The sequence below is a fragment of the Schistocerca nitens genome, chromosome 9 (genome assembly GCF_023898315.1).
Source record: "Schistocerca nitens isolate TAMUIC-IGC-003100 chromosome 9, iqSchNite1.1, whole genome shotgun sequence".
Lineage (NCBI taxonomy): Eukaryota > Metazoa > Arthropoda > Insecta > Orthoptera > Acrididae > Schistocerca > Schistocerca nitens.
In genome coordinates, this window is record NC_064622.1 from 24,705,309 (window position 1) to 24,717,516 (window position 12,208).

The following is a 12,208-nucleotide window of genomic DNA, read 5'->3' on the forward strand; positions in this document are numbered from 1 at the left end:
AAAAATAATTAAAATACATAACTTTTAATAACTCAGTGATTGCAGTCATTATTGTTCCTTGATAATATAAATAAAATAGTTACCATTTCTTATTTGTCTTTTCTTTCCACTGTATTGTTTATCATTACAAACGGAAAGAAAGGTGAGTGTCATGAAGGAATAGTGTGAATCTGTATTGTATACACAGAATTTTTTAAAGGGTATAATACAGACAAGAAAGATTGCTACCATCTGAAATTCTGGTTGTATAAAGATTAACATCTTTTGCATAGTTTAACCATGTGTTGAAAAGCAGCTGAACCAGCTGAAAATGAATGTCTAGGCCCAGATGTAATTCCACCTCATTTGCACAGAGGATTGTGGCATTGGCCTCTTTCTTAGCTCACAATTATAGTACAGTGAATGTATTGTAGAATGAACAGTCCCAAGGGACTATAAGATTGCACAGGCTACTACCAGATGTAAGGAGGACAAAAGAATTGGTGCGGCTAAATGTTGGTGTGATACAGGCCCTTTTAGCATATTCTGAGCTCAAGTATAATAATTTTCCTGGATACAGAAATTCTGTCATCCTTAAATCAGTGTTGGATTTACAAAGCACTACTCATGCAGAACACAGTTCACTTTTTTTCATACACAGTATTTTGTGATCCATGTAGGCACACCAACCAGCACATTCTATATTCTCAAATTTCTGGATGGCCTTCATATTGCAGCAAACTGTAGTATGTTAACAAAGGCCAAGGATACAGTATATTCTCCCGAATGGATACTGATAATTACAGAGAAAGTTAAGGAGTGTCCCAGGGAAATATTTGCTGATGATACTGTTGTCTATGGGAAAGCATCATTAAAGTGCCTGTAGGGGTTTTAGAATGGCTTGGAAAGAATTTATGTTGCATGATGTTGGCTGCTTGCTGTGAGTGTGGATAGATGTAAATTAATGTGGGTGAGTACAACAGACATTCTTGTGGCGTTCGAATATAATGTTAATGGTATGCAGCTTGACTCACTCTCATAAATTACATATAGGTGTAACATGGCAAAATGACATAAATGGATCAAACAAATATAGTCCTTCGTAGAAAGGCAAACGGCTGACAGTGGTTTATTGGAATACTTCTGGGAAGGATTGTTCACCTATAAAAGAGACCACATACAGTATGTTTCTGAGATCCTTTCGTACTGAGTTGTACTGAAGTATTGAGATCTTCACTCTGTCAGATTAAAGTAAGGGTTTGGAACAATTCATTGGCCTGCTGCCAGACTTCTTGCTGATTGGTTTGATCATGATGTGAGCTTTATGGAAATGCTGCTTCACTGTAGATGGAATCGTTTGAGAGGAGATGATGATATTTTTGCAAAAAACTATTGAGAAAGTTTAGAGAACCAGCAATTGCAACAGACTCAGAATGATTCTGCTGCCTCCAACATACATCTCATGTAAGGACAGTAAGGAAAAAAATTGGATATTAAAGCTCAGAAGCATGCAGGCAATCATTTTTTCTTTGCACTATTTGCAAGTGGCACAGGAAAGCGAATGACATAGCAGTAGTACAAAGCATCTTTCGACATGTATAGCAGGCTGCGGTGTGTGTATATTTACAAGCTTTGGTACAGATAGCAATCAGGTATTGTATCAAAGAGCAGTTGAATGAAATTGGTAGACAGACCATGGAAGCTATAAGTGAACACCAATGAAAATTAAACGAGGGTAAGGGAATTGCAGCTGAATTAAATTATTTTGCTGAGGGAATTGAACTAAGAAATGAGACGCTGAAAGTTGTTAAGTTTTGCTATTTTTGGCAGTGAAATAACTGATCGTGGCTGAAGCAGAAGGGTTTACAAAATGAAGACTGATTATAGCAAGAAAATAATTTTTGAAAAACAGGAATGTGTAACATCTAATGAAATATAAGTAGTAGGAAATCGTCTCTTAAGCTATTTGTCTGAAGTGTAGCCTTGTACGTGGGTTAGTATGGACAATAAGCAGTTAAGATGGAAAGAGAAGTTGTCCAAAGATTAGATGAGTATATCAGGTAACTAATGACAAGGTACTGAATTGAATTGGGAATAAAAAAAGTGTGTGATATCACATGACTGAAAGAAGGGATCAGTTATATGAAACATATTAAGACAACAGAGAATCATCAATTTGGAAATGGAAGTGCAGGAGGTAAAAATTGTATAGGGAGACCAATGTGTGAATACAGAAAAGAACTTCAAATGGATGTAGGACACTGTAGTTACTTGGAGATGAAGGGGATTGTGCAAGATAGACTAGCATGGAGAGCTGCATCAGACCAGTCTTAAGACTGAAGACCACAACAACGGGATTGGAGGGAAAATTATGTCATGAAAACTATAAAGTTATGAGATGGAATTTCTGGCCAGTACTTACATTCAGAAGAAATGTCAGTACTGTTAATAAACATTGTTCCCAGTATTCCTGACAGCTGGTAGGTCCTTCTCATTTTGGGATCTGCGTGACCTGCCCTTCCATTTAACCTTCCCTAGTGCTCGCCCCCCCCCCCCCTCCCCCCTCCTCAGTTCTGAAACCTAGGGTGTCCATTGGAAAACTGACGTTTCTCGTGAAGGTAAATATACTAGTCAGATATTCTGTTGCATAATTTTGTGTTAGATATAACAGACACAGTACAGACCCTGTTGATTGGCCAGCACAGGAGATACTAGATACAATAAAACAGCTGTGGATCTATGATATTTCCGAACCGGGACAAAAACTTGATAGTGGTGCCGCCTCCCTTGATCATTTGAGATAGGGTGTCACAAATGTAAAAAAAAAAAAAAAAAAATTAAAAATATGTTCATTTTGTAGTGCACATCTTTCTGAAGAGTTTGATACATAAAATACACTCCTGGAAATGGAAAAAAGAACACATTGACACTGGTGTGTCAGACCCACCATACTTGCTCCGGACACTGCGAGAGGGCTGTACAAGCAATGATCACACGCACGGCACAGCGGACACACCAGGAACCGCGGTGTTGGCCGTCGAATGGCGCTAGCTGCGCAGCATTTGTGCACCGCCGCCGTCAGTGTCAGCCAGTTTGCCGTGGCATATGGAGCTCCATCGCAGTCTTTAACACTGGTAGCATGCCGCGACAGCGTGGACGTGAACCGTATGTGCAGTTGACGGACTTTGAGCGAGGGCGTATAGTGGGCATGCGGGAGGCCGGGTGGACGTACCGCCGAATTGCTAAACACGTGGGGCGTGAGGTCTCCACAGTACATCGATGTTGTCGCCAGTGGTCGGCGGAAGGTGCACGTGCCCGTCGACCTGGGACCGGACCGCAGCGACGCACGGATGCACGCCAAGACCGTAGGATCCTACGCAGTGCCGTAGGGGACCGCACCGCCACTTCCCAGCAAATTAGGGACACTGTTGCTCCTGGGGTATCGGTGAGGACCATTCGCAACCGTCTCCATGAAGCTGGGCTACGGTCCCGCACACCGTTAGGCCGTCTTCCGCTCACGCCCCAACATCGTGCAGCCCGCCTCCAGTGGTGTCGCGACAGGCGTGAATGGAGGGACGAATGGAGACGTGTCGACTTCAGCGATGAGAGTCGCTTCTGCCTTGGTGCCAATGATGGTCGTATGCGTGTTTGGCGCCGTGCAGGTGAGCGCCACAATCAGGACTGCATACGACCGAGGCACACAGGGCCAACACCCGGCATCATGGTGTGGGGAGCGATCTCCTACACTGGCCGTACACCACTGGTGATCGTCGAGGGGACACTGAATAGTGCACGGTACATCCAAACCGTCATCGAACCCATCGTTCTACCATTCCTAGACCGGCAAGGGAACTTGCTGTTCCAACAGGACAATGCACGTCCGCATGTATCCCGTGCCACCCAACGTGCTCTAGAAGGTGTAAGTCAACTACCCTGGCCAGCAAGATCTCCGGATCTGTCCCCCATTGAGCATGATTGGGACTGGATGAAGCGTCGTCTCACGCGGTCTGCACGTCCAGCACGAACGCTGGTCCAACTGAGGCGCCAGGTGGAAATGGCATGGCAAGCCGTTCCACAGGACTACATCCAGCATCTCTACGATCGTCTCCATGGGAGAATAGCAGCCTGCATTGCTGCGAAAGGTGGATATACACTGTACTAGTGCCGACATTGTGCATGCTCTGTTGCCTGTGTCTATATGCCTGTGGTTCTGTCAGTGTGATCATGTGCAGTATCTGACCCCAGGAATGTGTCAATAAAGTTTCCCCTTCCTGGGACAATGAATTCACGGTGTTCTTATTTCAATTTCCAGGAGTGTATATATGTTTGAGAAAATGTAGGATATGTTATTTGGTCTTAAATGTGCCAAAGTGCAGTGCCACACCTCTTCACACAACATTCTTGTATCACACATCATTGTATTTCATACTGTGGAATTCAGACGTGTATATTTTGTAATGGAAGCCATCAAACCTGTATTCAGGACAGTGGAAATTAAAATGTCCTGTGGTCCGCCTCCTGCTCCCAGTCGACCAGTCTGACATACTACCCGCCTTAAAAAGAACTTACATTTAATGCTGGATGGGATTATTTGTAACCAGGAGAATAAGAAATCTTCACAAAATTTGCACTCTTTGCTGCCTAGTGTGTAACAACTTCTCTTTTGTGTGACATAAAATTAAATATAGGAAACAAAAAAGCCAGTAAAGACAAGAGACCAGCAAGACAGTACATATTTCTTCAATCCTTAGGTTCCAGCATTTTTTGCTCTCTAATTTTGCTACAGTTTTACGTGGCATGCTTCCACTTCTGTGAAAGAATCTATTACCTCATCAAAGTTTGTCAAACATTTCACTACATGAAAAATCAAAATATCATTGTCTAATACTGAAAAAGCTGTTAATACGAATAGTACCCAAGACTGGTGTGGTTTTTTGATTTGATTATGTCTATTTCACAGTCTGCTTGGTGAAATGAAAAAGGCATTTCTAATATTGCAGCATTTGTAAAACATGCCCAATAAACAAGATGTTTTGGCACAAACCATCATTTGAATCTAACTCTTTTTTTACATAGATAGCACCACGGAATATGATTCATGAAGTACCAAAATCAAATGCCTGTTAGACCTACTACAATCAAAAAGTTAGTTTTCTGTTAGGAAAAAGTTTCACATTTCATTCCGGCACTCCAATTTCAAAAGCATGAAATTGAAAAGGAGTAGTATGAAATTTTTATATAAGTTTGGAATCGTCATATTCTTCCATATAATTTGTGTGGTGTCCCTGTTTCTTCTCTTTCCTTGTTTTAACAATCAGTCTTGTCATTCTGTAACTATTCCTGCCATTGTCAAAACTTATTCTGTGGTTAACTTCACTAACCTGGCCAGAATCACCAGTTTAGTTATGCCATGTTTATTCCCTGGCTATGCAGAAGTGTCAGATTCCACACCTTTTGCTTTGACCCATGACGACACCAATGTGGCGGAAACGGTTGCTTCCAGTGTATACAAAATGATGATGACATCACTACAGAGACACGCCAACAAATGCAAAATAAAATGAAACTAATGGGACAACTGTGGAAAATTGGGGTTTAGGGTGGGGAGAAGCTAAATATACAACAATAAAAAAAGTATCGCATCATACCAAGGAAAGACCATGAAGCGAATGGTTAACCGTCGTCTGGTCTGGTTGTTAGAGACCAGGCAACTCCTTAGCTGCTCTCAGTGTGGATTCTGAAGATTTCAGTCCACTGTTGACAACCTGACCATCCTAGAGGCGGCTGTTCAGCAGGCTTTCCTCCGTAAGCATCACTGTATTGGCATTTTCTTTGATATAAGTAAGGCAAACGATGCTACTTGGAGACACTATTCTCACACAACTGCATCAATGGGGCTTTTGTGGATAAGTTTGTATGTGTTCATTTTAATATTTCTCGTCATCTTTTTAATTTGCCTGCCTTGAATATGGGGGACACCATCCTACATTTTAGAGACACAGTACAGTTTTTGGGCCTCAGTTTTTACTCCAGATTGTAGTGGTTGCCACACCTGTGCGACCTAAAAGCCAGAACCCAGAAGGCACTGAACATCAGCAAGTGTGTTAGCCACAGGTCTTGGGGAGCAAACAGGGTGTGTGTCCTCGATTTTTATTGGGCTTTCGTGTGTTTGTGGCAGGACTACGGGTGCATGGTGTATGGGTAAGCGAGGCCCTCTTATTCGCGGATCATTGCCGCTGTCCACCGTGAGGTGATTTGGCTGGCCATGGGTGCTTATCGGACCAGTCCCGTACCCAGCCTCTGTGCTGAGGTGGGGGAACTGGCACTTACCATCCGGTGCCACCTCCTTAAGATGAGTCAAGCGTGTTAAGTTCCTCACAGCTCCAACTTCATCCACACACCATACTGTTGCTCGTCCATCTCCGGAGCGCCTATGAAGGGCCACGATGCCATTTGAGATCAGTGTGCAGCGTGTGTGCTTGAGGCACTTGGTGTGGAGCCAGAACAATCCCAAATTCAGGGTTTTAAGTGTCTGCCATCCTGGTTACCGGAGAGGCCCAGGGTGATTTTAGATTAGGTGTGGTACAGGAGAGAGCGCACTCCTGCTTCCGATTTTTAGTATGATATTGTCTGACATTTTATCTGCGCACCACAACCATGTAGCTGTTTTTATGAATGTGTCTAAGCAGGGGGACTCTTGTTGGTTGCTCTGTCATCTTCCTAGATCATGTCCTCGAGTTTAGAGGGCCTCCAGAATTTACTACCTTTGACGCAGATTTATAAGCGATCTTGTGGGCACTGGAGCAGATGAGACGTTCTCTCAGTGTTAGATTTCTCATCTGTGCAGATTATCTGAGCGCCCTTCACTCTGTTCAACATTTGCACTACCCAGCAGGTAAAGTACCCCAGAATATCCAAGATACCCTCCTCCAACTACGACGACAACATTTGTACCCAGTAGATAAAGTACCCCGGGATATCCAAGATACTCTTCTCTAACTACGACGACTCGGGAAGGAAGTGTCTTTCTGCTGGGTATCAGGGTAGGTGGGAATTGGGGGAATGAAAGGGTGGATGGAGCAGCCATGGTGGCGTGTCGTCACCCTCAGGTATTTTGGTGTGCTATCCCTCTGTATGCTCTCACCTCATCGTTGAGGTATGAAGTCCAGTGTCAATAGGAAGACGAGTGGCTGGAAGTGACAGACAACTAACTCCTTGTCGTAAATCCCACAACTCGGCCGTGGAGTACTTTATTCCAGCCACGTCGATGGGACGAGGTCCTTCTTACTCTTCTTCGCATAGGCCACAGCCCTATGATGTACAGAATCTTACTCTGGTGAGAGGACCCTCCAATCTGTGGTGCTTGTGGCATGCAGATCACGGTGCGCCACATTTTATTGGACTGCATTTTATTTGCCAATCAGCAGACTATGGCAGATTCATCGGCAGATCTGCAGTCTATTTTATGTAATGATGAAACAAAGGTGGTCCAAGTTTTAAAGTTTTGTGAATTGTCCAACATTTTTAAGAAGATTTTAGGGAGATGTTTTTAATGTGTCAACAGGGTGGCTGGCTCATCCAAGTTTTTTGTAAGTGGTCAGCCAGTCACATTTCCCTGTGCTTTTCTTTTAGTTCGTCTGTGTTTTGTTTTAATTTCTTGATCAGCTATCATCCTGCCTAACTGGTTGTACTGCATGTGAGTGTGCATGCGAGATAGACTGACTCTGTGGTCATTTCGAGTGCATGCGTGTACAACAACTTTAGTTCATCTCCACATTCATTTGTTTTAATAAGTGTAAGGGTACTGATGACCCCGCCATTGCCCCCCCCCCCCCCTCTCTCTCTCTCTCTCTCTCTCTCTCTCTCTCTCTCTCTCTCTCTCTCTCTCTCTCTCTCTCTCTCTCACACACACACACACACTCACTTACACACTCAGTGTGACTCACTGATGTCAGATGACCACCTTAATTTATGTTTATTGTACACAAATGATATGCATTTGGAAAATCATATCAATATTTCAGCATTTTGCAATATTTACAAGAAATAAAATTAATGTTGATGTGTTGGAAATCTTATATTTATTTTCTGGTACACCAGTTTGGAAACAAAAAATTATGGACAAAATGTAAATAGTACTCTGTGAATATTAAGTTATTTTCAATCACTTTTAGTTGTTAAATCAGAGTTCTTCTCATAAATCAATGGAAGCAGTGACAAACACACATTTTTGTGCAGTGCAATAATTGAGGGCCATACACCAGACACTATCAAGTGCAGGAATTATGTGAAGATTGTCATAATTCATAATTATTTTTGAATAACTTACAGTTCAGGTAGGCAAGTGAAACTGTGCATATGGTTATTTTGCAAAGTTGACTAACAGTGAAACAAATTTGAAACATATTTCAACTTAACAAGTCTGACTGTATCCATTTTAGACTGTAAAAACAAATAGGACATACTTTTTATCTGAAACTGTCTGAACCATGTTTGTTGCATTAGTGTTGGTGTATCGTTAGCCCTCAGAGCAAGAACTTAATATTAAAAATTTGTAAATAGGCTGGTAAATTTGTAATGCATAATTAACAAATAGGGAAAAAATGTACAAAATAACAAGTAAAAGGACTAGTTGATTAGTTTTTGTGTAGGACAAGAAATTGGGTTACTAGAAGGGTAAAAATGGCATAGAGTGCACTTAGAAAATTAGAGTTTGTGCAACCATTATTCTGAAGTGTCTTAATGGAAAGTTAAGTCTGCATATGTTATCTGTTTTAACTTGTGGTAGCGAGATATGGACTTGTAATGCAAACAATTGCTCAGCAAGAAATAGTGAGATGCATGTTAGGAACTGGTAAGGGAGATGGAAAACAAATGGATCAGGGAGCAGATTAGAGCAGAAGATTTATTTATGACCATAATGGTAGTGAAATGGAGATGGGCAGGATATGCAGTCAAATAAAGGCATGCTAAATGGACCAAGAAAGTTCTTTAAAACTAGATAGACGTCATTAGAAAACATGCAGAAACAATTTGGATGCGTACAGCTGAAGAACATAAGTATGGAAAATTTTGATGATGGTGTCTTCTAAAAGTGAAGTAGAACTTCTGTTAATAAAATGCCCTTCAGGTACAAAATTTGGCCTATCATTGGAATTTGTTTATTAAGAATTGATACATACAAATTTCTTGTAGTATGTTAACTTATGAAAATGAATTTTGGGCTACTTTTTTTATTGTGTTGCAGGTGGTAGAATTAGCATCTCTGGATGCACATGAATGTCCTGCTAATAAGTTGGGCTGTCTTAGAGCCACTATGGAGCTAATGATGGCTGAACTGAAAGGTGCCATTGTTGATGCTCACAGTGAAGTTGCAGGTGGGTTTACATGCAATGGGCTTCCTTTGTACTATTGTCTAACAGTTGATTTGAACAGGTGGGTTTTCAGTCCGGAACCGCACGACTGCTACTGTCGCAGGTTCAAATCCTACCTCGGGCATGGAGGGCATGGATGTGTGTTATGTCCTTAGGCTAGTTAGGTTTAAGTAGTTCTAAGTTCTAGGGGACTGACGACCTCAGATGTTAAGTCCCATAGTGCTCAGAGCCATTTGAACCATTTGAACAGGTGGTTTCATTATATTTCATTTTGACCTTTTTATACTTGCAATTTTAGATAGATGTTTGACTATAATGATATTAAATTTCAATTCTTACTTTCACTTACTGTGCTCGCTAGTATCAATCTCTCTACTAAATTGAGTAGGAGTGCTACACCAAGACTCGAGCGTGGTATTTTAATAGCTTTTGTGGGCATTCATCTACAATATTAGATGTCTGAATGTGGCCCATGATCCACAACATTCGATTTGAAATGGTACAAGTAAGGAACTGGCTAAATGTGAACCATACTCAGATGGCTCTGTTGGGGGAGCATAGCCTGAAAAAAATAGAAAATAATGCAGTGGTGCGTATCGTGGTCGGAAAATGATTATGTAACTAGCAATCCTCCCCCATGTTTGTAAGAAAATCGCACAATAGTTTTCTGACAGTGATTTGGATTCCCCACCCATTTAAAGTACGCTATGAGCAGATCAGAAATACTCAGGCTATATACTCCGGCCACAGCTTGCTCCTGTGTAAGGCATCGCTGCAGCCACAAGCGTGTCAAATGGTGCTGTCTGTATCAAGAAATTTCTGTTCTTGTGAGGGCAAAGTGCTTCAACGCTGATGCTTGTGGGAAACCAATGGATGGGTGACTGAACATGCCATGTGACCACAAGTTGGGTGGCCTCTACCTTGTGTGCCTGGCAGTAACAAATAGCACACGTTCATCCAAAGTGTTGGGGTCGTTCCATGTCAAGTCATCCAGGCCATGACACCCATTATCTAGATGTGAACTGAGATTTTGTGTACTTCTATTGTATCTAATATTAAGAACTTTTGCCAATTTTATTGCTTTATTTACATTCTGTTGGTAGCAATTGCTGTAAGTTTGGTGCAATTCGTTACTTCAAAGCAAACTGTAAAAATCTGAAAATTGGCTGCAGTTTTTAAACAAAAAATGGTATGCTGACAGTTTTTCCCTGAATATCCTTTCAGACAAGTAGTTTCTGAAAACATGTTAGAATTGTACAATTAATTTTTTTTTTGTAAATTAATTTTATTTAATTTTATTGTAAAATTAGAAAAAATATTTTGGACAATTGTCCCCCTCTGAAAACACGGAAAAAATTAAAAAGTGATCTAAAAATAATAAAGTTTCATCACACAAAAAATCAGTTTTGAGAAATGAATGACAATGGGAAAAAAATTATATATACTGGAGAGAAATACAACTACTACACAAGAGGCATTAAGAACTTAAGTGAGCATAACAATATCCAAAAAGAGCAAAAAATTGCAATGTATGAAACAAAATTACACATTATAAAATATAGGGCAACTTGTACGAACACTTTATTACCTCTGCCATAACCAAATTAACTCAATGTAAAAATACATAGCATTTTGTTTATAATATTTAAGCATTTTGTCAAAAGCCAATAATGTCAACACTGCACAAAGTGCTGGTGCTGCAATTTGCATTCAAGTTGATTCGGAACTACACATATGACGATACACTTTGATGTTTAGGTAATACTTTTTTTGTATGAGAACCACATTTCTTCCACCAACTTTGAGGACTCTTTTCTCAGACAATAACTACATCCTGTTGCTGTGGTGATATCAACTTCACACAGAATGAGAGAAAGAAACATCACAATCATCATCATCGGGCCTATGGAAGGACAGGGATGGTCCATGAGGATGCATGAACCTTACTGTAACATCTCCGTCTTCACAATTCACCTTCTCAGCAATTCCCAAATACCAAGAAGAGTCATATGCACTGCAACATAGCAGTTGGGCTGCATAGTGCATTCTGGCATTAGTAGTGGAAGTGCATCTGAGAAATTGTGCACGATACTAAAATCCGTATCACAGCTCAGCCTTTTTGCTCCAATCTTGGTTGGTGATATTGGTACAATATGATGCATAGATCATGTTCCAGGAATTGTTTTTCCACTTGGGAAGCACTGAGAAAAATAATGTCTGACTTCTACCATTTCATCTTTTGAAACAAAGAGAAATGAAATGCCTTGCAGGTTCTCGCGACAGAATTCAAATACCTGTGAAGCTGTAAGTATTTGATCTTTATAAATTCTTTGCAAACTTGTTTTTGTGACAAGTCTTTTAACAGTACCACCAGTACCATCACAGGGAGAGTTGCCATGGCTGGTAGCTAAAAAGGACCAGCTGTACAATATGTTGAAGTCGTGTTCATGGTAGCAGATGTTTCTAAAATTTTTACAATTTTTATACTGTGCAGCACAACCATCAGTGAAATTTTCAACATACGCAAGATGAATTTCTGGAAATTCACACTTAAATTCAATACAATCTTCTGAGTCTGGTACACCAAGGCAACATCATGTTTTAGATCACCAGAAACAATACAAATACTTTTTGCATGCAACTGTTTGTCCTTTTTGTAATATATATGGACAGTGTGAAGAGTGCAGCTGCCATTGTTCCGATGGTACACCTGTACTTCATCTTGAACAAAAAAAATTGAGATTTTCACTGAAATCCATTAAAATTAACACTGATCCTTCATCAAGTGTTTCCTTCTTCATTTTCAGATAATCAGATTGTGGTTGAGAAATAAAAGAGTGTGGAGTAAGTTTTTC

The 12,208-nt window shown here is 40.8% G+C and overlaps 1 protein-coding gene across 2 annotated transcripts in view; it reads left to right on the forward strand.

Moving 5' to 3' along the window:
* The window catches only part of LOC126204401 (ankyrin repeat domain-containing protein 27-like), a 113,713-nt gene that overhangs the window by 43,670 nt on the left and 57,835 nt on the right, over nucleotides 1-12,208 (forward strand). For both annotated transcript variants that reach the window (XM_049938778.1, XM_049938779.1), the window contains exon 8: nucleotides 9,227-9,356. In XM_049938778.1, the coding sequence (XP_049794735.1) occupies nucleotides 9,227-9,356 (130 nt within the window). The remainder of the gene's footprint in view (nucleotides 1-9,226; nucleotides 9,357-12,208) is intronic.